Below are 24,705 nucleotides of genomic sequence, written 5' to 3'. Positions count from 1 at the left end.
TCCTTTGTGAGGTGCACCAGCTAAAAAGACAACCTCCCCACAAAATGGTCAGCATTTCTGGAAATGTCCAGGCGAGGGCACCTGCACAGGAGAAATGGCCTTGTGGAAGCCACTCACCCTTTCCGGGCCTTGGTTTTCATCTGGAAAATGTGTGTATTAACACCCATCTTGTGGTGTTACTGTGAAGATCAAAGGCAATGTCATCCAAGAGGATAGACTGATGGCTGACACACAGTAGGGGTTTTATTATAAGAACCCCTCCACCCTGGTGCAGAGTTTTAGCCCTGTGATCTAAAATGAGTGTATCCAACATAATCATATGAGATGGGCATACTATCCCCATTTTACAAAGGAGAGGCTGAGGCCCATGGAGGTGAGATGGCTTTCCCAGGCTCACTTAGCGGACAGAGGTAGAGCCACACTTTACACCCAGGCATCCTGACTCCAAAGCCCTGACCCTTTGGCCCAACTCCCCCTGTGGAGCAGCACAGAGGAGGGGCCAGTCTGCCATCAGCACTGGAAAGGTCTGACTAGGCACTGGGTGGGGTGTAGGGAGTAGGGGGGGCGGTTAGCACTGGGTGGAAGGGCAGGCACAAGTGCGACTACCCACCTCCTTTCTTAGCTTGCATGGCCCCTCCCCAGTGCTCCAGAGCCTGGAGTCTTCAGGGCCTCCACTGGCTTCTGAGGTTAGCCTGTGGCAGAATCACAGCAGGGGCCCTGCTCAGACACCTGGCAAGGCTGGGCTAGCGTTGGGTGGGTGTCTTATAATTATGTTTCTGTCTCCCAAGCTATTTCTTGGGATACCCAATGAAACTGGTTCTGGGAGATCTATGCATGGGCAGACACACACGTGGGAGGTGGCTAGGCATACCTCCAGTGGCAAAGACCCTCCCGTCCTTCCTCCCGCAGCCTTGGGGGCCCTGTGCCTTCTTTGAGGATGGGACAGAGGATGGATAACATGAGTAAGACTGACTTAGGTCCCCAGGGCCCAATGATATGGGAAGGCCTGAGATGAAACCACAGAGGCACCCAGACAGAGTTCGTGGCCTTAAAGAGACTGCCCCAGAGGTCCTGTGTGTCTGAGGCCATCATGTGCTTCTCCTCATCCATGTGCTGAGGGCTGCAGAGGAGGGAACACAGGCACAGACAGACGAACCCTAGCTCTTGCCCTTCAAGTATATGGGGTTGAATGGCAGGAGCAGGAGGCAGGGGGAAGGCGGACCTCAAACAGTGGACATGTCCCGTAACGAAATCAGGACCCTTCCAAGTTAGACCGACTGCTCAACTTGGTCTAACTCAGCCTGCCCCAGGCAGACCCTGTGTGGGAAACAGTCCAGCGAAGGGAGGGGGGAGAGGGCAGTGGCTGTGAGTGCTCACCAGGCCTCTTGCTTAATTCTCATGAAACAGAAGATGAATTTCATCAACCCAAACCGTGGTAACATGAAAAAATACATGTTTGTTGTAGCTCTGGAGCAAAAGCTGACTACTAAAGGGGGCAAATGCAACCTCCTGGTCCCAACGTGGACATCACTGTCACCAGCAGTGCCAGCACAGAGACAGGAAGAAAGAATCTGGAGAAGAAGAGGGATGGGGGGAAGGAACAGGGAGAGACGCTGAGCAAGCCCTGCATCTGGACACTGGGACTTCGCTTTGCACAAAGAGGCCAGAGCCCCCAGGAGAAGCATCCAGTTCACGGTCCACATTGGGATAATACATCTTGTCGTGATTGTCATGATGATGATCATGATAATGGTAGCCGCCACTGTGAGTTCTTACTACTAGTATATGCCAGGCTATTTAAATGTTGTCACTAATTTCTACAACTCTTTTCCAAGATAGATATTTTCAATTCATCGAATAGTTATTGCTATAACTCATAGAGGAGGACTTGAGCCTCTGAGAAATTACCACCCAGAGGTCATGCAGCCTGGACGGGGCTGGGGCTGAGATCTGGAGGCAGGACTGGGACATACCAGAGCCCACCTCTGCTCACTAGGTCACATGGCCCTGGCTCTGCTGGAGGTGGGGGATCCAAGGCTGGGCTGGGTAGTGGGAGCTAGCTCAGTTCTGGGCTCTCGACATGGCCTCCTGGGACATAAAGGGGCCACAGAAGCTGTCCTGGCCTTGGCCGGGGCCACCCCCTTTCCCACGGGGACTATAATGAAAAAACTCTTGACTAAAAGGATGAGAACCACTTTGGGACCCAGCTCTGCTAAGCACGTTGTAGCTTTCCCTGCCCCATTGCGGGCCTCAGCTTTTCCCTTTATGAAGCAGAGATCAGGAAAGGGTTTAGCAAATCTCCCAGCCCTTAGGAATTCTGAAAATAATCCCTTCCCCACTCCGGCCCAAACCTGCTCCAAAGGCAAAGAAGCAGATCTTGTCTTCGTTCTCCTGAAGCAGCGCCATGACCCTCCTCCCCATGCGCTCGTTCCGCTTGTAGATGAGCTCCTGGCGGAAGTAGCTGTCGATCTCCTGGGCTGTCACCTGCTCGTGCGGCGGGAGCGTCGTGTTGATAAAGTTGGGCAGCTGTAAAGGTAAGACAGAGGCTGCCTTCAGTTCTTTCTGGAGCAAGGTGGGCCTCAAACACACACACAGCCCAGGTGGGCGAGCAACTTACCTTTCTTATGTCCCCACAGTTGGCTATATGTTTTTCATCAATTCCCAAACCCTTTGAGATGAGTGTGGTTATTCCAGCTTTATAAGTGAAGAAAGCAAGAATGGAAAGGTCCAGAGACATGTGCAAAGGCACATAGCTTGCAAAGAGGCTGAGCCAGGAAGAGAGTCCAGACTGCTGCCCTCCCACATGTACCCTTCCGTGTCTCTGCCTTGTTGAACCTCAGCTTCCAGGCACTGAGGTCCCGGGAGGCGGCCCGAGCTCAGCTGCTTCACTGCCCTCCCTTCGGCAGCCTGGCACTGGCACATCCGGGAAATTCTGTTCAGCAAGGTGTGGATGGTCAGCTGAGCTGCCTGGTGTAGCAGAAAGGCCATAGGGTATGGGCTTTAGGCCCTGTTCTGACACTGTGTTGGCTTTGGCCAAGTTACTTAGCTTTCCTGAGCCTCAGTTTCCTCATTTGTAAGATGGGACTGACAATGTTTTTTGGGGGTTACATGAGATGATGGCTGCTCTATGAGCCATGTTCAGCCCACTCCACCCTGCAGAGATGAGAGCAGGGGTCCTAACTTGGGTTTTCCCAATGCCTGAGCCTTGGTTGGCCACTGTCTATTGCCACCACTATCTCTCCACCCCCAGCTCCATCACTTCCTGGGACATAATCAAACTCCTCCATCCTTCTTAGAAACTTCAATTCGAAGACATGGCTTTCTCCCATAATGGTGGCCTGTTTAGCAACCTGGCCTGGAACTATCCCAATTTCTCAGCTCTGGGCCCACTGTCCACACCCAGCCACGTGACCTGGGGCCAGCATCACTGACATGTTCTTGAACTAGGCAGAGAGCAACTTGAGTTCAGGGGAAGAGCCTTTATCAATGCCTGGAACAGAAGAGGTGTCCAAAAAAGGGTTCTGGAACTTTGAACATAGAGCTGTGCTGTCCTTCCTGACCACATGGCCTTCTGCTGCATTCTTCCATTCCCAGCAACTTGTCTTTCCATTTGGGTGGCGGGTCCAGGTGTCCTGCACCGTGGCCTGCAACATGTTGGTGTGACTTAGAGGACGCCATGGCCATGGAGGAAAGATAACAGACCTTCTCTTTTCCCACACCTGTCAACCTCCACGCTATTGCTCACGGCATGTCTTCCTCCTGGTGTCTCTTCTTCCATTTCTCTGTCTTCACTAACCCAGGCCTAAAGCACAGGCCACGAGGCCCAGCTGACTGATGGACTAGCTAGATGGAGAGTCTGGCACCAGAAGACTAATTTCCTGCAGGTTTTAGCCCCCAGAAGAATCATGTGGCCCAGCCACATGGCTTCTAGAGCCACTGACGAGTTGTCAACACACTTTCTGAGGAAAATGAAGGCATCAACAGAGGCTGAACCCCGAGGGACTTGGAGAAGGCTGAACATCTGTCTCTGCTATCTGCTGGCCAAGGACCAGTGTGCTCCTCAGGGCGAGAGGGGAGGGGCTGCTCTGCCAGAAAGGCCTGGCTTGTTGTTCTAGGCTGAGCAGGACGATGCTATGGCTGGTGTCTCCTATAGAATTGTAGGTAGCAGCCATGCCAGTGTCCCATAGGCTGGTGCCCACAGGCTTTTGGGCGAATGGATAAATAAAGAAATGGAGTTCTTACTACATCTTACTACAGCACAGGCCACACTTAGATTTGCTGCAGCCACAAGAAAGGCAACCCTGCAGGCTTCCAAGTGGAGGGGAATACAGAGAGCTGGGACCCAGAGGGGTTATTTCTGGAAGCGTGGCCCTCTCAGGCTTCTCTTCATTCCTTGACATGGGAAAGAATGTAAGACACTGTTGTACCAACACACACATATTTGTTCAGACACTGAATGAGTGGATGGTTGAATGAGCTGAGAGGCAGTAGAGTTATGGTGATATGAATATGGGTCCAGAAGTCAGACAGCCAGGACAACTTGGGCTGGATCCCTCGTCTGCCACCCTCCAGCTGGGAGGCTCTATAACTAGCAAGTGACTTGGCCTCTCTGAGACTCAGTTTCGAAATTGGTAACATGAGGGTATATTTTTATTGTCCATACACAGACACTTTTGGGAGTGAAAGCTCATATATAATTAAGAGTCAGAATAACTACCAGGTGTGGGGCGGTCTGCTCTAACCATGAACCTGGAATATCCTGGATAAAACCAAGACATGTTCACTCTGTGAGGTGCCTCCTGTGTCTCCCCAACCCCTCAGCATCCTCTCAGACACAGATCCCACAGTGTTCTCATGGGCAAGTCTGACTCCCCACTGGGTTGCAGGCTCCATCCATGGCAGCAGACACAGACTGAGGATGCTCTATGGCCCCCTAGCTCGATATAGGGTTGGACCAGTGGGAGTTCTCAGAAGGTGTCTGTTGGATGAATGGGGTGAAGAAAAAGGATGAGGCCATTGGGGCCTCTGATGCATGAAGACAGCACTCAACTGTCAGACCTGACCCCATCCGGGTCATGGGTCAGGGGAGCCCACACTGAGGTCACACCCACAGTCTCACCCCCTCTCCCCCATCTCAGACCCATTGCTCTAGGGCCCTGGGGGCCTGACGTATCCTCTTTAAAATCTTATCGTGTGTCCTGCACTTAAATTTGTCACAGAAGATTTAGGATCTGCCAAAAAGTCTAATGACATCATTAATTTGCTCCCATCCACACCCAGGCTCAAACCCAGGACCCACAGGACCCACCCTTGGCATTGAGCAAAGGCTCATTAGCATGAAACAGGCAGAGACTGTTGGCAGCCACTGGGCAGCCCAGGGAACTTGGGTGCCTCACCCAACTCCTTTGCAGCTTTGACGTTCAACTTTCTGACTCTTGTCCTTTATGTTCTTTATGTTCTTGTCTGAATGTTCTTTAGCTTCCTAAGGAATGAATGGAGATTCGCTTTTCCGCACATGCACACTCTTGGTCAGCAAGCAGAGGAGGCCTTCCTGGTTCTCTGAAGGCTCTGAAGGCCATCTCTTCGTCAGCTCCGTCTCTGCCCCTGCCTAAGCTACGCTTACTGTGGCCTCTGCCATCACAGCTCCACGCCCCAGGCTAGTCGTACGAAGCTGACATTTAGTTGCGACTTCTTTTGTGCCATGCACTGTGCTATGCATTTTCCAAAACTGATCTTACTTAATCCCTACAATGACATAGGCAGCCCACCCGCCAGAGACAGATCACAGAAAATCTGAGCTTGCCATCTCCTGAGGCCACCCCAGTCCTCCTCCCTCAGCTTAGTGTCAGCCACAGCCTGGCGAGGCTCTGTCCTGCATGCCCCTCCCCCCAGCCTGGCCACACCATGGCCTGGACATCTCAGGTGGTGACCAGGTACCCTCTGCAACACAGCTCTCTCTGCTCAGGGCTCACCAGCCTCTCCCTAACAGAGGACGCAGGGCAGGGCTCTGTCACAAAGGGAATGGCTGGTGGGATGCCTATGAGCCTAGTGGTATCGCAGTTCTCTCCTCCTTCCTTCTTCACCATGATAGTCAGAGCTCTCAGAACTGAGCCTCCTGTGGCCAGGTCTCTGGATCCCTCCTCCCTCCTTCTCTACACCAAACTATGCACAATGTGTGTCTTACTACAGTCGTTCATGCACCAGTTGCTCATCGATGCACGCTTGTGCCAGGCCCTGTGCTGGCACTGGGACCGAGAGATAAGCACCACATCCTTGCTCTCAGGAGTGCTGGCTCCAGTGGGGTGGTACACAGGCTGAATTACACAGCCTAGGCCCCAGCTGTGCCTCCAATGCAAACTCTCACCCTCCTCCTGGTAGAGCCATGCTCAGCCTCTCGAGGTCCCACCCACTGTCTGCCCAGCCTATGGGTGGTTTTTCCTTTAGGCTTTAAAACAAGGCAGAACGCTCTGGGCTAGACTCTGGCCCACGCTCTGAGTCTGAGTAACTGTGGGCTTTCTCTCCCTGGACTTTAATTTCACTACATGCTGAACTGGACGCCCTGTTCTTCCAGGCTAAGCTTCCAGGGTCTACACACATCAGCCTCAAATACTGCTCTTCATAACCTGATAACCCAACAGATAATGAGTGGTGTGGCCTTGGGCAAGTCTCCTCCCCTCTCTGAGCCTTAGTTTCCCCATAGAATGGGGATCCCAATAGCTCCTGCTTACCATGGTTGGAGAAAAGATTGTGCTTGGCACACAGTAGGCATCTAATAAATGCCAGGCGGGTTCACGTGGGCCTGGCCTTGGGAACTAGTGATGCAGAGGCTGTCCGGGCTGGAGGAGGGGAGCCTCACCTGTGACGTGTCGTGGTTGAAGATGACGGCATTGAGGTCCCCGCAGTTGTAGTGCTTGATGAGGTCCTCCGTGGTGTAGGGCGCCTGCAGGCTCCCAGCCCGCACGCTCTCATGCTGCAGCAGGGTCTGGTTCAGGGCAAACAGCACCTGGGCAGAGGGAAGAAAGAGAAATAAGCGCTGTGCTCAGGGACCTGGCTGAGGTCCCCGACACCTCCAGGACTGGCGGTGCTCCCTCTGGACTTTGGGGCAACAGGCCCTGAAACAGAGAAGGTGTGTGGGGCCGGCACCAGCTGGCGCAGTCTGAGCGTTTCCACATTTCCCGCTCCTTACTCACCGGCCTCTGAACACGTGCAGCCTGTTCCCGTCCCCAGCCCTCTGCCCACACCGTCCCCACTCCTGCGAAAAATATTAACATCTTTTTTTAAAAAAAAAGTTTTTTAAAAATTGATTCTAGAGAGAGGGGAAGAGAAAGTGAGGCGGGGGGCGGCGGGGGGGGAGGAGACATCGATCTGCTGCCTCCTGCATGCCCCCCACCAAGATCAAGCAGCCAGCAACCCGGGCATGTGCCCTGACCAGGAATCAAAGTGGTGACCTCTCGATGCATGGGACGATGCTCAACCAACTGCGCCACACTGACCAGGGTTGAGTATTAACATCTTATCTAATGATGTGACAAAAGGAGAACCCTAATTGTGCCTGGGTTTTGGAATGACGGGTAAGTTTTCCTTTGGGCTCTTCTTTTCCTGTGTTTAGAAAAGTTCTAGAGTGGGCACAGACTCACTTGGTAATCGGGAGCACCCCCCGCCCCCCGCAACAAAGCAAACAAATGACCAAAACAAGCTTAGATGTCAAGGCCTAACCCAAATGCCACCTGCTCCAGAAGCCATCCTCACACCAGACAAAGGCCTAGGAGCTGGGCCCCCAGGGCTGACCCATGCCCCCCGGGTCAGACACATTCACACGTGTTTCCTCAAGGGCCTCTATGCTGGGCCCTGGGGAAACTGCTGTCACCCAGGCAGACCTGCCAGGCACCAGGACCACTTGGAGGGCTACCAAATATCAGATGCCCAGCTCCCACCCCTGGAATTGGAATCTAAGGTGGAGCCAGGATGTGGATTTTAACAGGCTCCCTGGAATTTCTCCACAGCCCAATGGCTCCTGGTGTTTGAGGACCAGGGGTCTAATGGAACGTGGCCCAACTGAGGTCTGAGAGCCCTGAGACATGATCTAAAAGGTCCCCTTTTAGATGGGAAATGGAGGCCCATGAGGGGAAGGGACTTGCTCAGTTTCACACAGTGACTGTATCCCCGACTCCCTTGGCCAACAAATAGGAGGAGCCAGACATTATTTGAGTTATTTAGCACAGATATAGGGAAAAACTTGTTGCAAGTCTTGTGCTAAACATCAGGAGGTGGTCTTGGGCTACCTGGCCCATCAGTCCTCAGGCCCTGCTTATTCTGTTTGCAGTGTGTGGGATGACAGTCCCCCAGCCTCTTGATACACACCAATTTAGGCCCAGGCATCTCTCACTGGGTCCATTGCATTAGCCACTCCCATGCTGTCCATACAGACCCCTCTCCTCCCCTCCCCTTCTCTCCCCTCCCCTCCCCTCCCATCTAGCCCATTTTCTTCTGCCACCGTCAGCCATCTCTGTGCCCTGTACATGCTATTTCCTGTGTATTCCACCTCTATTCTCCACTTGCAAATTCAGACTTGGCTGTATAGGCTCAGCTCAGATATCTCCTCCACGAAACTTCTCAGAGCGCCCCTGTCCCCCCCCCCCCCCCATGGGACTCTCAAGGTCTCCTTGAATCCATGCCCTTGTCCCCGGAACTCAGTAGCTCCCTCCCATTCTGATTCTGGACTTGTCCTATAGCCAATGGTATGTTAGTAACTAGTTCAAGTAGCGGCCTGAAAAGCTCTAATGTGTTTCTGCTGCCTCTTACTCCCCCACTACTGCCCGGAAGGCGGCCCAGGCTAGTCTGTGGGGGGTGAGACATGGAGGGCAGAGCCACATTGCTTCAGTTGTCCCACCAAGACCATCCTCACCCAGCCAACAGACATGCAAGCAAGCCCAGCAGAGCCCACTTGCAACTGGGCCCAGATAGCTGAGCAAACACTCACTGCCGTCGTCACACAGCACAGTTGTGGCGCCATGTTCCTCCATGTTTTCCTCCACTACAGCGTGAACATGAGAATGTAATGCTGTCTCTCCCAACAGGCTATGAGCTTCTTGAAGACGGGAAGTGCCCCTTACGCATTTTGTGTTTGTAATACTCAACATGGGACCTGGAAAAGACAGCATGCTACCCCACCCTTTCCTTAGCACTTTGATAGCTGCTGTGGTCACTTCATAGTTCAAGGCTGCTTGGTAATCCCTCAGACTAGCCCCTAGAATGTTGGCACCCTGTCTGCATTTGGGGCACACCATAACCACCTGGCAGAAGTTCCCACCAAGTGTTGTCACTACATGGCTCCAGACAGAAAAGCTCATGCAATAGGTACACAGAATCTGCCCAAAATACTGTCATGGGCATTGGGACCAAGTTGTGCTTGTTAGATCAGCTCCACCCATCCCCTCCCACAGTTGTTTCTGGCGGTGAGGAGAGCTGGATTGAGCTTGGATGCAGCAGCCCAGGCTGCTCCCCCTAATGAGCTGGCTGGAGATGAGGTCAGACCCCACCACCCCACCTCTGGGCCTTCTCCAGGCTCTGGCCACTACCCCTGCAATCCGATCTGCGGCCACCTGGTGCAGGGTGTTGATGGCAGCATGGTGGCTGGGGATGGATCGCAGGAGGCAGTGGACCTGTTGCTGAGGACATTGCTAAGGCAACAGGCACTTCCTCCCACATGGCACATGCCTTGGATGAAAGCATCCGTGTCAAGCTGGAATGCTCTGCTTTCCTCTTCTGGGGGCTGAGACACACAGACCTCCTGTGACCACACCCTGTTGCTGCACACACCTGCTTGGTGCTTCTCAGCGTAGGCCTGGCCGAGCACCACTTAGCTTGTGATGAGGTCATCTGCCCAGGCACCCACAAGACACGCCTGGAGGAGAAATGGCTCCCTTGGACTTTCTTAGCCACACGAAGTCATTTCCTCAGTCACACGGCCCTCACAGAGCCTGGAGGTACTCTAGTGAATTAAGCACTTACAATCTGCAGGGGGCGAAGAACAATTCTGGCAGTAGAAAGTGCTGGCTAAATGCTGGCTAAATGACACTTGGAAGAACAGAGTTAGGCCTTAACTTTTCTTGATTGGAGCTGGATGGGACCCTGGATGTCATCAGGTCCAGTGGTTTTCCAAACCTTTTTTAGCCATGGGATCCCTTCTTTGTTGTTATTGTTTTCCAGAGGAATCTTACTTGGAATTCAAAATGTGGAGCAGATAAAAATAGAAACTTCCCTGATTGACATAAGGGAGGCAGGCTGGAGCCTGAAGTCCTGCTATTTCAATGTCCTCTGCAGCACAGACTACCAAAGCTTCTCCATGGAACTCATGGGTACCCTGGAGCCCAGTTTGAGAATCACTGATCATCCCATGCCCTCAACACACAGAAGAGAAGAGGAGATAGGAGCCCAAAGTGGGCAGGATGGGGCTCACCCAAGGCCGCACTGTGAGCGGGGGTGGAGTGAGCTCACACCCCACTCTCCTGATACCCAGCCCGGGGTGCTATGCAGTCCCTGGGGCAGGATTTCCAGCTGTCCATTGGCACAGTCCACGTTCATCCTGCAGACATGGCCACACCCATGTTCTTTCTGGAGCCTTGTGGAATAGCCAGAAATGGCCAGGAAGTATTTATTATTAGCTTGTTACAGGCCAGATCACTGAGAGGCATCCAGCGGAGTATGGTGGGCTGGGACTGAAACCTGAGCCTGTCATCTAGAGACTCCCCCTATTCTGGGTGGGGTTTGGTGCTTCCCTTGGTCTTGGCACTTATCCCACTGAAGTGTCCTCTTCAGATCATCCCCTTTGCTCTGCTTATCTAGGCTGAGAACTCTGCAAGGGCAGGAAGCCTGCCCCTCTGTTCACTGTTGAACTGCAGACATTCAGGAACTGCTTCAAGTAGAAGGAGGCTGACCCTGAATCCTGGGCCCTTTCCCCCAAACCTCCCACCTCGGATCCATCCTTTGCCACTTACGAAGCAGTCCTCACCAAGCCATTATTAGGATCACTATGTTTACTGAGCACTTATTATGTATCAGGAACCCTTTAAACTCATATTAATTTAGTTAAACTTTATCATAATTCTGAGGTAGGTCTAGTACTAGTCCTATAGATTTTTAAAAATCCAAACAAATAACAAAGAGACATTAACTCATTAAAGGTGACAAAACTGGGGTGGGGGGGGGCAGGATGTGCACTTGCACGTTGGCAGTCTACTGAGGACCGTCCTCTTGGTTTACCAATGCTCACCAGAGCTGCCCTCTGCTCTCTGGGAGACCGCCAGCAGCGATAGTGTGCCTATTACAAACAGGACACCAAGAAGCAGAGGGGAAGGACAGGCCCAAGGCCACATAGCTTGTAAAGGAAGAGCTGGATTTGAAGTCATGTCTGTCTGGCTCCAGAACAGGTCCTCCCGACCAGGACTTCAAAATAAAATGTGCTCTATCCTGAGCATTCTTGGTGCTTCCAATAGACACTGGGAAGCTACGCTCATTCATTCACTGAACAAACATTTACCTTCTGCCGATTCTCTGCAGGGATCTGGGATTGATGGATTAATTGGGCGTGGTTTTCACCCATGTGGATCTCATTTTAGAGACCGATTTGCCAACTGGCCATGCCAGTAGAGGGTGGTTAAGTGGGGCTCGAGGCCCTGTGTAGAAGCACCACCTTGCTTCTCTCCCATTCACCCTGAATTCCCAAGCCTGCCCTGCTCACAGGCTCCCGGGCCTTGGTGCCTTCTGCTCCCGGCCACTTTAGCCTAACATACCCTCCTCGCCCAGAGCCTCGGTGGCCCACTCTAGGATAATGTTTATGATAAGGCTTTGACATGGAATAACAAACACCAGGTGAAGGCTAGAGCAGCCTCGCTCCCCCTGGACGTCTGTGTGCAAAGGCCCTGCCACCAAGAGCCCCTGAGCATCCCGCTGGCCCCCCTCACCAGTGCTTGTGGCCGGGAGCTGGCCTGCGGCGTCTGCTGAATGTAGCCCGGAATTTAAACACATCTTCAAACACGGGCCTAGGATGGAGTGAGGCAGGCGCCAGGAGGGTGCGGACGGGTTTATTGTTCCAGATTAGTCTAGTAAACAGTCCTGAAAGGGCTGAGATGGTGAACACTGAGGCCTTGTGTTCACTTGACGGCTCAGCAACGTCCTTTAGAGAGGAAGGCAGCAGGGCCCTTTGTCAGGAGTATGTTGGGACCTGGGGCTCCTGTGGACAGGCTGGGCTCTCAGGCTGGGGTGCGAAGTGGGCAATGAGCACTTCTCACAGGGAAGTCACAGCAAAGGCCCCACCCGCTCAGCGATGCTCACTGAGCACCTGCCATGCGCCAGGCCCTGCTCTAGATGCCGGGGAGCTAGGGACAAACAGACCCAAAACCTGCCTCATCGAGCTTACCTGCTGGGTGGACATGGAGAATAAATAAGAGAATTAGCGAAATATTGATATTTTGAATGTTAGAGACATAGCAATGATTCCACTGAACTGGAAGTTAAGTCTGCCCCCTGGCCACTGGGCTCCTCATGACTCTGGATCAACAGGCAGGGAAGGGAGTCACTGTGCTGGCTGGTGACTGGTCCTGACTACCGAGGGAGCTGGACTGCTATCCTCAATGGTGGTAAGGAAGGGTGTGTGAGCACAGCAGGTCTCTGAGGACATCTCAGTATCACCACCCCCTGCCCTAACGAACATCAGTGAAAACGACAACACAATCCAGGCAGGACTGTGGATGGCCCAGGACCCTCAGGAATCAAGGCTTGGGTTAGCTTGCTGGGTACAGAACCACACCAGCTGAGGTGTTTTCAGGAGGCAGAGGGAATATGGACGTGGTAAGGGAAGAATGGTTTTTTTTTTTTTTTTTTTTTCTAAAATATATTTTTTTTTTATTGCTTAAAGTATTACAAAGGGTATTGCATATGTATCCATTTTATCCCCCCGCCCTAGACAGTCCCCTAGCCTCAAGAATGGGGTTTTAAACACCAGCTCCGACCATGTGACTGGTTACAGAAACAAGGACTTTGTTGTCAGGACTATTTCTCCCTTATTTTGTTAAGAATGTGTATGTGAGTGGTATGCAACATTTTTTGTTTTCTTTTTTCTTTTCTTTTTTCTGTTCTTCTCCACCATCATGTAATGTCAGACTGTATATTATAGTATTTAAGTACTGTTAACTCTACATCATATATATGTAAGTTATGGGACATCAGAAGAAGAGTAAACAGCATTCAGGGAAGGCATGAGTGCCTTTCGGTTATACACAGGATCATGGCATCAGGCTAGGTGAAATTATGATCTTCCTATTGTCTTTTTTTTTTTGGAGATTAAATATGGTTTAAGGATATGGTTGCCACATTGACAAGGGTGGACTTGTGATGCCAATTTTGTCAACTTGGCTAGGTCATGGTACTCAGATATTTGGTCAAACATTCTTCTAGATGTTTCTGTGAAGATACTTTTTTAGGTGAGATTAACATTTAAACCAGTAGACTTTGAGTAAAGCAGAGTATGCTCCATAACAATTGAATAAGGGAAGGCTTCATATAATAAATTGAAGGTCTTAATAGAAAGAGGCCAACTTCCCTCAAGGGAGGGAATTCTGCTTACAGACTGCCTTTGGACTTGAATTCCTTTTCCTCGAGTTTCCAACCTGCCCTGAAGATTTTAGACTTGCCAGCTTCCACAGTGTGAGCCAATTCCTTAAAATAAATATGTGTTTAAGTATCTATGTATCTATGTATCCATCATATTAGTTCTGTTTCTCCGGGAATCCTGACAAATAGAGTGTTTGTATTACATAGAGAAAATGAGGCAGAAAAGGGGTGGGGAGTGATGAGGGAAGGGGGAACAGCAGGTACAAAGGACCCATGCATATGTGAGGAGGAGCAGAGGCCAGGGTGGCTGGGGCTCAGTAAATAAGGGGGTGAACAATGGGTGATGAGGTCAGTTGATTAGTATGCCAGGTTCCATGAGCCATTATAAGGATATTGAGAAAACATCCACCCCATAATCCTTCTGGAAAAGCGATTATTATTCCCATGTGACAGATGAGGAAACTGAGGCCTTGAGATGGTAAAGTTGCTTGCATAAGGTCTCACATTGGAGAACTGGGGCAGGGATTCAAACACAGGCCCAGCTGACAGGCCGTGGGTTCTTTCTGATCCCCCTAGGCTCCACCCACCGAGCCATCTTCACCCCACCACTGATGGGAAGGACAGACATAAACAGAAAGTGGGGGCCAGTGTGGGAGGCCCCAATTCTGAACGGTGAGCTGGGGAGGAGAAGGGGTGCTAGAACCTTAGCCCTGGGGCCTAGTCAGAGCTGTCATAGGAGGAGAGGAAAGAGATCATCTTTGCCAAGGTAACCCTGCCTGGAACATGTGCGCCCCACCCCCTATCTGTTTTCACTCTTTGTCATCCCCCCCACAGAACCTCATTCAGACCCTCATTTGTGCTGAGCTTTTCTTCCTTGCTCTGCCTCTGCCTGGGACCCTCTTTCCACCCTCTGGTTCACACCCCCATTTCACCTGCTACAGAGGCTCCTTCCTCAGAGCACTTCCCCGGGGCGTGCACGGGGCAGCTCCTGCCTAATGCCCCCAAAGCACCTGACACTCCCTGGACAGGCATTCCCCCGCCCCCCCCCCCCTTCATTGCTATCAATGCTCATCCTTCCTGCTCAAAGGGGACACTTGAAGGGCAGGCAAATCATTTGTCCTTGTGCTGTTTCTCCAGCGACGAGCACAGTGCCTGACCTATACAGCAAAGGCTTAACAAGTGTTTTAGAATGAATTTGAATAAATGAATGAATGAAAGCTGAATGAACCACCCTTTCCAAATCCCATCCCAAGCAGCTCCCTGTGGGGACCCGGTGCCTCTAGGGTACAGAGCGGGAGAGCTGAGCCCCCGGGATTCTGGGCCACTCAGTCTGTCAGCGCCCTGGGTCGGAGAGGAGGGCAGTCTACCTGGCAGGAAGCCTTCCTGAGCTGGGGGGACATTTCCTCAAAGGTCAGAGCCCACCAGGCTCTGGCTGAGCTTTATTTATTTATTCTCCTTGCCCCATCGGCAGCAGCAAAGCAGTGCTGACAACTTCCCTGCTTCCTGCTCAGTGTCCCGAGTCCCCCGGGCCCACAGCACAGAATCCTGTCTCCGGATACTGCGCTACTAAGCAGCGGGCATCCAAGTAAACACAGGTTTCCTGGAGCTTGGACTGGCTCTGGACTGGGAGGCAGAGTGAGGATCTAGTCACCATCTGAATCTCCACCAGGAAGCCCTGGGCAAGTCACTCTTCTTCCCTGGGCCTTGTTTTACCCACCCACGAAAAGGATCAATTCACATGTCACTGAACAATTGTTTATTGAGCACTTAGAATGATATTGTTCCAGGCCCCGGATGTATAGCAGTAAACACAACAAATAAAGTTCCCTGCCAGAAAGGAACTTTTATTTGTTGGAGGAAGCTGGCAATAAACATAAACAACTAGTAAGACAACTATGTTAAAGAATGACCATTGCTAAGGCAAGGAGTATAGAAAGTGTGTGTGTTGGGGGGTTGACATTTTAGATATGATGTCCAGGAAAGGCACAATGAGAAGTGACATTTGAGAAGAGATCTGATGAAGATGAAAGAAGTGGTCATATGTGTATCCGAGAGAAGAGTACTCTGGGAAGAGGAAACAGCACGTGCAAAGGCACTGAGGCAGAGCAGGCCTGATGGGTGTGAGGAGCAGAAAGGAGGCAGTGTGGCTGGAGAGAAGTGGGGGAAGGGGATCGAGTAGATGAGGTCTGTCTCAGGCAGGAACCCAACAGAAAACAGATGGTGCACTGCCAGTGACGTGAGTTCCAGCGAGGGAGCTTCAGCTGAAAGGGTAATTGAAGCGTGTTGAATGATGGGAATATTCACAAAAGTTGTGGACAGGGGGTGGGGGAGCATGAGGAGGAGCAGCAGCAGGAAGCTTTCCTGCCTGTAAGCCTTGAAGGGAAAGGGGTGGGTGGTCAGGGACCTGAACCTGACCAGAGTCATCGCCTTCAGAAGGCAGCATCGCTACCGCTCCCTGGCCTGGACCACAGCGGCCTGCAGGTAGGAGGGGGCTGGTGGGGGCATGATATGTCCTAATTGCCTTCCTCTCCTGCCAGTGCTTCCCATTGGACTTGGGATAAGGGAGCCCAGGTGATGTCACATCAGTTCAGGGCTCAGAGCAGGGACAGCAGAGGGTCTATCTGGAGAGGCAGCGGGGGATTTCCAGGGCACCGTTAGAGAGCGTGGCGGGGTGGGCAGTGGGGGCACATCCCGCGGGGCCAGTGGGCTTGAAGGCTTTGCCTGCACCCCGAGTGAGCGGGAAGCCCGGGAGAGTGTGAGCAGAGGCCTGCCCCGGTGGCTGTGTTGATGTGGAACAGGGAGGCAAGAGTGAAGCAAGGAGATCAGCCTGAAGATGAAGGCAGCTGTCTTCCTCCTAAGGAGGAAGAACTGAGCATGCTCCTCCCTACCCCTATCCCCAACCTTCAGCCACAGCCCGAAGAACCATTGACTTGGCCTCTGGCACAGACGTTCCCTGCTCCGTGGACGCCCACCCGTTGGAGCCGGTGGTGCCGGCCACATCCTCCATCTGCCCTGCAGTGTGGGCTGGCTGGGCCCTCTGTGCTTTCCTGGGCGGGCAGTGGAGGCTGACTCACTAGCTTTCTTTGCTTCTTTTCCCTGAATGCCTCATTTCTCCACCCAAAGACCACCCTTAAAGATCCCAGCTTTCCTCTTCTGTCCTTCAAGTCATGCCAGGAAATGCTCATAAATCCAGAGCCACCCACATGAGGAGATTAGCATTCTGCTGGATAGGAGGCTGATAGCTGGGCTGGGTCTGGGCGGGAGGGGCAGGCCCAGAAGCTGGGTCTCCAGGAAAGAGGTTTACGTGGAGTCTGCCCTGTTGGAGGAGCCCCTTGGTTTTCTGTTCGAGGTACAGGTAAGCCTGAGGGAGGCTGCAGCCCCAGATTCTGGTGCCGCAGGCTCTGACCCAGTCCAGGTGTGAGATCCACTCTGCAGGTCCAGGATGCCCCTGAAACTCGAGGATGTGAGACCCCTCAGCTCTGGAAGTCATGCTTTGAACCCAACATTTAGCAGTGACCTCCCATCATCTCATGATTTAAACAGTCTATGGTTCCAGGCACTTTGCACATGGAAGCTCACTTATTCTTTACAGCAGCCATGTGAGGCCAACATTCCTGACCCCATTTTGCAGACAGGGAAACTAAGGCTCAGAGAAGGAAGTGACATCCCACGCTCTCCCATTGTTGGGGCTCCGTGGCCTAGGGTGTTAGCTCTGCCCAGGCTTAGTGCCCTGAGCCCTCCTGGCCCCTGGTGTCAACTATTTGCTATCTACATGAATTGTTTTTGCTCCCCAGGAACCACCTCTGATCTTCTAAATTGATTACACATTGGGCAGGAGAAAAAAAGGACAAATCATATAATCATATCAGAACGTCCCAGAGAATCATGTAGGTTGACCTCTTCTCAGTTATAAAGCTTTGAGGAACTTCAAGGTGGTAGAGGAGATGGATAGAGAAACAGGTGAGTATAAAACCAAGTAATGCGTTACTGATAAACGGAAAAAAACACAGAGGTGTTGGGGTCTTTGGGGGGCAGTTCTAGTGCAGCCTGGGAGTCCATGTTGAAATCAGGCTTTAATCTGGGCTGTGCAGGATGAGTGGGGTTGAGAGGGATGCGTATAGGTAGAGGGACATGGAAGTAGGTGTCAAGTTTCAAGAGGTGTCAAGAGTCAGGCCAGGACTGAGTCCAGTAGGCGGACTTGGCCCTTCTCTAATCCGGTCAGCAGGCTAATCCCCAGTGGAGACTGAAGTAAATGGGGACCCATGGATGAGCAGACTGAGAGACCCATGGAGGGGTGTCTACATGGTAGGCGATTGGTGGGCAGTGGCCCTGGTTACCATCATCATCGTTATTATATGAAGTGGCTGCACCCATTGGTTGAAGGAGTGTAGTTTTATTTTTTCTGCTGTCTCAGACCTGCCTGCTGACACAGCTGCCTAGACTTCAAAAGGCAAGTCTCCATTTTCATTTGCAAAATCAGTATGAAATTCCTAGAGGGCTTGTCTAATTCCTTCTGGTCTGACCACACAGCAATTACCAATTTGCAGGGTGGCGGGGTGAGGGGGGGGGGCGGTCTCAGGCCCTGCAGCAGTGTGGGGACCTCGGCTCTGCCTGGGTCCTGGGCGGCAGCCAGGAGGACGTGATTGGAGCGCGCACCTCCAGGTGGCCCGGGTGGGAAGCGAGGGGCTGGCTCTGTGAGCATGAGCACTCCATGCTGGGAGACACATCGTTCATCTGCTGAACCACAGGCTAGCAATGCTTCAGAGATGAGCGGTGCATAGCAACAGAAAGGGCAGGGCTCTGACCCAGGTTCAAATCCAGGCCCTGCTACACGCAGGCAGCGTGAGGTTCCTGGTCTAGGCCTTTTGGTGATATGATGCTATGAGAACACGGGACTGGCCCTTCTGCTCTCTGGGCCTCAGTTCACCCATCTGCCAAGCAGGGAGAACAATATTTCTCTTCCCTGTCTAGTGAGCTGGCATTCTAAAAACTTTGTACTCTCCTTCCTCAGGGTAGTTAAAAAAATATCTGTTCCCTAAGCAGCGGAGGGGTGGCTCTGAGGAGCCAGTGTGTGTGGATTGGATTCTCACTCACTCCTCAGTGTTCAATATGAATCAGTTCCAGGCCCTGTGTTGGGTGCTGGGACCACGGAACCAAATCCGCACCATTTCTATTCTCAAGGAGTTCAAGGTCAGGGGTGGAGTGCAGCAAGGGAGCAGGTGCCAAGGAAGACTTGCAACAAGATGCTAACATCACTCATGTCACTTATCACTCATGAGAGCTGCGCTCAGGGATGGACACAGAGCAAGGACAGACCCATGCTGCTGGGGAGGACCACACATAGGATCCCTGGAGAAGGTGATTGTACAGGGATGCCTGGTAGGACCATGCTGAAGAGCAAGAAAAGGAATTCCAGGGAGTGTCGGCGCCTGTGCAAAGCCTGGAGAAGCTGGCAAGTTCTGGAAAATGCAATGACTCCCGTGGGCTGGAGGGCAGTGTGTGGCTGGTGGAGGGCACGAATTGGGACTAGAGCAGGGAGCAGAGGTGGGATCCAGAGCTCAGACTTATCGGAGGGACCATGGGAGCCACTGAAGTTATGAAGCAGGGACTGACCAGCCAGGCTTTCGGTTCAGAAGCTACCCTCTGGCTGCTGCGTGCAGTGCAGAAAGGATGAGGGGAGCAGAGACTGCAGGCAGGAATCAGGGTCAGCCCTCTCCAGGCCAGGAGAGTGGGTAGACCCCCCCTGGGCCTGGGGCCTTGGGGATATATGGTGGAAGTGAAGGCTGGCTCCAATGCCGAATCCTTCCTGGCTTGGATGTTCTAGAACCCTCTAACTCAGGGCTCCGAGGGTCTCTCCTTGCACATACTGCCCTTCCTCCTTGCCTTGAATTTCGGGGTTGGGCCCTCACCCTGTTTTCCTCCACTTCAGGAAGCCTTGTACCCCACTCAGGGGAGCAGCTGGACAGAGGAGAGGCAGGTCCAGAACAGGAGGAAGGAAAAAAGACTGCGTGGGCCTGTCACGGGACGCGTGGCCTTGCGAGTCAGGGGTTGGCTGCTCTTGCAGGAGGACATCAAAGGAGACAGCTGGATAGAACTTGACCTCAGAGACAAAACTAAAAGCAGCCCCAACGTCTCCCGCTTTTTGCCTGTTCAAAGTCATAGGAGACACTTCCTGGCGGCAGGATGGGAGCGGTGGAGACTGACTCTGCCAAGAGAACAGCAGGCCCCGGAGGGTCCTTAGAGGACACTGAGGCCCAGAGGCCGCAGGAACGCGCCCACGGCCACACAGCAAGCTGGGGATGCAGACTAAGGCAGGGATGAGGCATCTGCCTACTCTACTTGGGCAGCTCGGGTCTCCTATGCCCCCTTATCCCCCCCTTACCCCCACCACAGACAGGGAAAATGTTTTTAGACCTGAGGCAAAAGAATGTGGGACTGAAATCTGAGCCTGGGGTCTTGGGAAAAGAACACAGAGAAGTTAGACACATTCTGGATGAGCACAGATCTGCTTACACTGCAGATGGGAATCCTCAGGGCTACCCGAGGCCTCCTTGCTGTGCACGTCGGACCTGGGAGGGCAGTCCGAGCGGGAGCTGATGGGAGCAGAAAGGGATTTCCAAAAGTGCTGGTTAAAGGGCCAGTCGGCTTCTAGGATCCACCATGGGCAGAGGGCTGCTCCAGCCTCTTGCCTACCTGCAACCTTCTCACGGGGCCTCAGGCCCACGCTCGCATTCCACTGCCCTGCCTATACTTGCCACCAGGGCCCTGCCACGTCAGAGGCAGGTGCCTTGCTGGCCTCCACTGGTCCACGCCCACACGTCCATCCTGCCCGCCTGGAAGCTCACCTCCTCTAAGAGGGCCTCCCTCAGCTCCGGTCCATGTTTGTCTCCTTGTGTGAGCGCCTGCAATTGCGAGAGCCCGTGTTCAAAGCCAGTAGGTGTGCTTTTCACAAGTGGATGGAGGGGGGAAGCCCTGATATGGGGCCAGAGCTGGGCACGGAAGGGGCCCCAGAGGCTGTGCAGTCCAGGGCTTCCCGCTGAGGCCTTTCTCCTGGGGGCCTGTGTCGCAGATAGAGGGAGAGGGGCTGCGGGTGAGCGGCAGGGAGCTCACCCCCTGCCCGCAGGCCCTGCCATAGTGGGCACAGATGCGACTGTGGAAAGGCCTCTCCTTGTCCTGTCCTGACATCTCCTCCTGGAAGCTGCATCTCTCGCTGGAAGAGCCAACCTGCTTCCAAGACGGGCCCCTGTCCCTCTGGAGATGAGGGCGCAGTGCCTTCCCAGGACACAAAGGGGGCCCCCTGCCACCTTCCCTCTCGGTCACACCCAGGCATCAGCAGCCAGAGACGGGCCCTGGGAGGTTAGCAAGCCTGGGAGGCTCCCCCTCAGCTCCTCAGCCCCCCTTTGAAGGGGATCAGGTTCCCCCACAAACATAATTGAACAAAAATATGAGAGAGAAAAGGTCTTTGTTCTCCCATTTACAGCGTCAGAAAATATGTAACAAATTAGCCGTTTATGAGGTAAGAGAGCAGGGTTGTGCGCTGTGGCCGGGAGGCAGGGCCGCCGTACAAGAGGGCCTTTCAGCGCGCCGCGTGTGGGGGCAGCCAAGCCGGGAAGGACGGGCTCTGCCCCAGGCCGGCCTGCCTGCGAGCACAGACTGGCACCGGCAGGGCGGAGGGAGGCCCCATCTGACCCCCTGGCTTGGACTGGGTGAAGCTTGGCAAAGAGAAACATGGCGCCAAGCGGTCAATGATGAATGCAGCTCTTGGAAGGGGCTGGTGGCCGGCGCGTGGAGCGGGGACCAGAGGCCTGGCTCCTAACCCCGCCTCTGACGGGTTCCCCGGAGTGACCCTGCGTGATTTCTTCTCCTTCTGAGGACCTGCTTTTCCATCGCTAACAGGAGGACCTTGTTCATAATATCTCGGGGTTCCTGAGACACTCATCTAACTGCAGTAAGGCCTGTGCGGTGCCCCGGCTGATCTCCCCGAATCTTAGAGATGAGGAGGGTATTCTGGGCATTGCATGGGCTTTCTCTCTCAAATACCTTTGATTCTTCTTCCGGGGTTTGATCAAAAATTCCAGCGAAAGCATCAAACACAGGGTGTCCTTAGACCCAGAGGAGGGGGCATATGTGGAACCAGTGGTGGGGTGGCTGGCTGAGCAGGAAGCAGCCGCTCAGCAGGGACACGGGAGAGCACCTCTCTTCCACCTTGTCCCGGCCTTTATCTGCTCACCAGTGTGCCCAGAGGAGCAAGGCGCTGGGCTGAATGCATGTCGCAGGAGATTCTCTGGGATATCCAACGCGGTGATTCTCAGAGCTGGGATTGGATATCCTCTGACTTGACCTATGACCTTAACACTGAACAAGTCCATCTCTTGCATTCGATGGCTTTGGCATCTCACCGTTTGGAATTTCTGATTCCGAGGTTAGACCCTGTGTTTCTAGGGCCTGCATTTCCCTAAAACTAGGGAAAGGCCCTGCCAACCTGCAGGGGGGCTTCACCCCTGCGGCCATGGTGTGGGTCTCTCCTCCGAGACACAGCCTGGGCTCCAGCCCGGCCTGCACTCTCCTCTCTGGTCGCACAGGGGCGGGAGGCTCATGGTTCGGGCCTCCTGGCAGATGCTGGTGAGATCATGGGTGCGTGCCAGGCTGGGGTAAGGAATCCCCGAGAAAACGGGGTGCCGGCTTCAGCATGAATATCCCGAGTGTTTCGTCTGCAGTCGCAAACACATCGCTTTCCTGGATCTGATTTATTTATTTTGATTGGATCCTAACAGTTCTTTACAAGGCTGAACCTGAAGCGGCCGGGTCCCCGGGAGACTTGCTAAAACTTCAACTGCACCCAGTTTAGCAGAGCGACTTGAAAGTCAATCAGCGGCGAGGGACAACTCGCCTCATTATTTCCAGTCCTGGAATTTGGCAGCAGATGGAATTCCGGGCCTGGCGCGACGCGGTGCTGGGCGATGAACATAGCAGGGTCTGTCGCCCAGGTATGGCAGTGCAGGGTCTAGGGCTGGACGGGCTGATACTCCCTGGGAGGGTAGGTGGTGCCAGGCGGAATTTCCCGCCAAGGGGAACAAGGGTGACAAGGCCCTGGCCCCGGGCTCAAGGCTGCTGCTCCAGACCCGTGTGGGTCACTGCATTACACTCAGGGTTCCTATCATCCATGTGGGTCCAGCCCGGCTGGGCTCTGGGGAAGCAGAGGTGAGACGGGACATAGCTGCTCTCCTCCAGGAGGCAGACCAGAGATGGGGGTAAATTCTAACAGGAGGGACAGGCCCTGGGAGCGCACAGGAGGGAGCGCCTGAGGCCGAGGCCCCTCCATGAAGCCTCACTTTCTGGGTGAGGTCCACTCGGACCCCCTGACTTAAGATGGTAACTCCGCACCCCGCGGGCACTCCCCTCCCCATTTATCTGCTGTACTTTTCTCCAGTCACCACCTTCTAACACACCATGTTAGTTACTCGTTTGTCACATCTCCTCCCTCTAGAAGGTAAGACACTTTGTAAGGGCAGTGATGTTTGTTTGGTTCACCAATATCTCTCCAGCCTCAGCACATAAAATGTGCTTAGTAAATATTTGTCAGATGAAAGAATGAATGAATGAATGAATGAATGAACGAACGAACCTGTGGTATTTTGTTACTGACTCTTATTCCCAGGACCCCTGAGAGTCTGTTCTTGCAGCAGCAGGGAGGTGGTACCTGGGGAGAAGGGATGGTGCTTACATACTTCTCACTTGACAGACAGAGCTCAGAGAGGGGCAGGGGCCTGCCCAAGGTCACACAGCACAGGAACACATGCTTGGACAGAGCTTAAGGATGTGCCTGTGGATCTGTCTGCTCCCAGAGGAGTTCCCTGAACTTGCTGTGGCACCAGGAAAGAGGCCCTGTAGGGAAGGGGGACCAGGAACCCTCAGAGAGGCAGCAGAGATGGCCCAGGTTGGGGCCCTGGCTGCTGGGCCTTATTCTTGCCCACCAGTCTCACCCTCCCTCCCCATGTAGGAGTGACACCCTCCCTCAGTTTATCACATACTGAGAACTCTGTACACACATATACAAAATCTCATTTAGTCTTCTCTCAAATCCTATGGTAATTATGAATATTTGTGTTTGAAAAATGATAAAATTTAGGCTCAGGGAGGCTGAAGAACTTGCTGAGATCACAAAGGTAACTGGGAAGTTTTGATCTCAACGTGCTCTTTCCTTCCTCCGGGGTCTTTGTGCCCCCGCCCCAGGTGCAGGTGACATGTTATGCTGTGTTGTGTGTGGCGGTGCCCTCCCTGCTTGGCACTCCTTCTCTCGCCCATGGCGCCCCTCCTGCAGAAAGTCGGTTGAGGAGCACAGGGCCCTCCGTGTGTGAGAAGCTCAGGGCGTCACTCTCACATACAGGTGCTTATTGGAGGCAGTAAGCCAGGCATCTGGAAAATGGGTCTAAGAACCCCCAGTGCTGTTGCAGGGTCGTGGGGCCCGGAGGAGCCTGAGTGAGCCCCAGGACTTGGCTTTGGGAACAGGAATCGCAGCTCCAGATCTCAGGACTGGAAGGAACCCGCTTGTTCCCCAGGCCTGCAGGCGTCCTGGCTTGTCCTTGCCTGGCAGACATTGGGGGCTGTGCCAAGCTCCTGAGCAGCCCCACCACCACTCCAATGTCCAGAAAGTGCTTCGACACAGAACTGCCCCTGCCCGCCATCTCGGGTCAGCCCGCCGGCACTTTTCTGTGCGCTGGGATCCTGCAAGGGCTGCAGAGGTTTGGGGCAGGAACCGTCCCTGTGGGTCAGCTCCTCTCCAGGTGGACGCCCGCCTGGAGAGCCAGTTCTCTCAGCACCAGCACAGATTCCAGACCCCCCAGCCCTGGCCACTCTCTCTGTACACCCTCCAGGCTGTCATCATCCCTCTTCAAAAGCCGATGCTGACATTGGAGAAGGAAAACATTCTACAAGCGTTGGAACAATGAGGCGCCGCTGATTAACTCTCAGCCAACCAGAAAATGTAATTAACCTCCCTGTCCAACCCGGGGCACTGGGTAATGCTCTCTCTCTCAAACCTTCCCACACAGACACGCACCTTCATGTGCATGTGCACTCACTCGCACACCACTG

At 53.4% G+C, this 24,705-nt stretch overlaps 1 protein-coding gene across 1 annotated transcript in view; it reads right to left on the bottom strand.

Annotated features, from left to right (window-relative positions):
• Positions 1-24,705, bottom strand: part of TRABD2B (TraB domain containing 2B) — a 203,819-nt gene that overhangs the window by 29,039 nt on the left and 150,075 nt on the right. The window contains exons 3-4 of the mRNA XM_059689667.1: positions 6,857-7,003; positions 2,352-2,526 (exon numbers count right to left, since the gene is read on the bottom strand). Of these exons, the coding sequence (XP_059545650.1) occupies positions 2,352-2,526; positions 6,857-7,003 (322 nt within the window). The remainder of the gene's footprint in view (positions 1-2,351; positions 2,527-6,856; positions 7,004-24,705) is intronic.

This window comes from Myotis daubentonii, chromosome 3 (genome assembly GCF_963259705.1).
Source record: "Myotis daubentonii chromosome 3, mMyoDau2.1, whole genome shotgun sequence".
NCBI lineage: Eukaryota > Metazoa > Chordata > Mammalia > Chiroptera > Vespertilionidae > Myotis > Myotis daubentonii.
The sequence above is the reverse complement of the archived record's forward strand: the minus strand, read 5'-3'. Positions and strand labels throughout refer to the sequence as shown.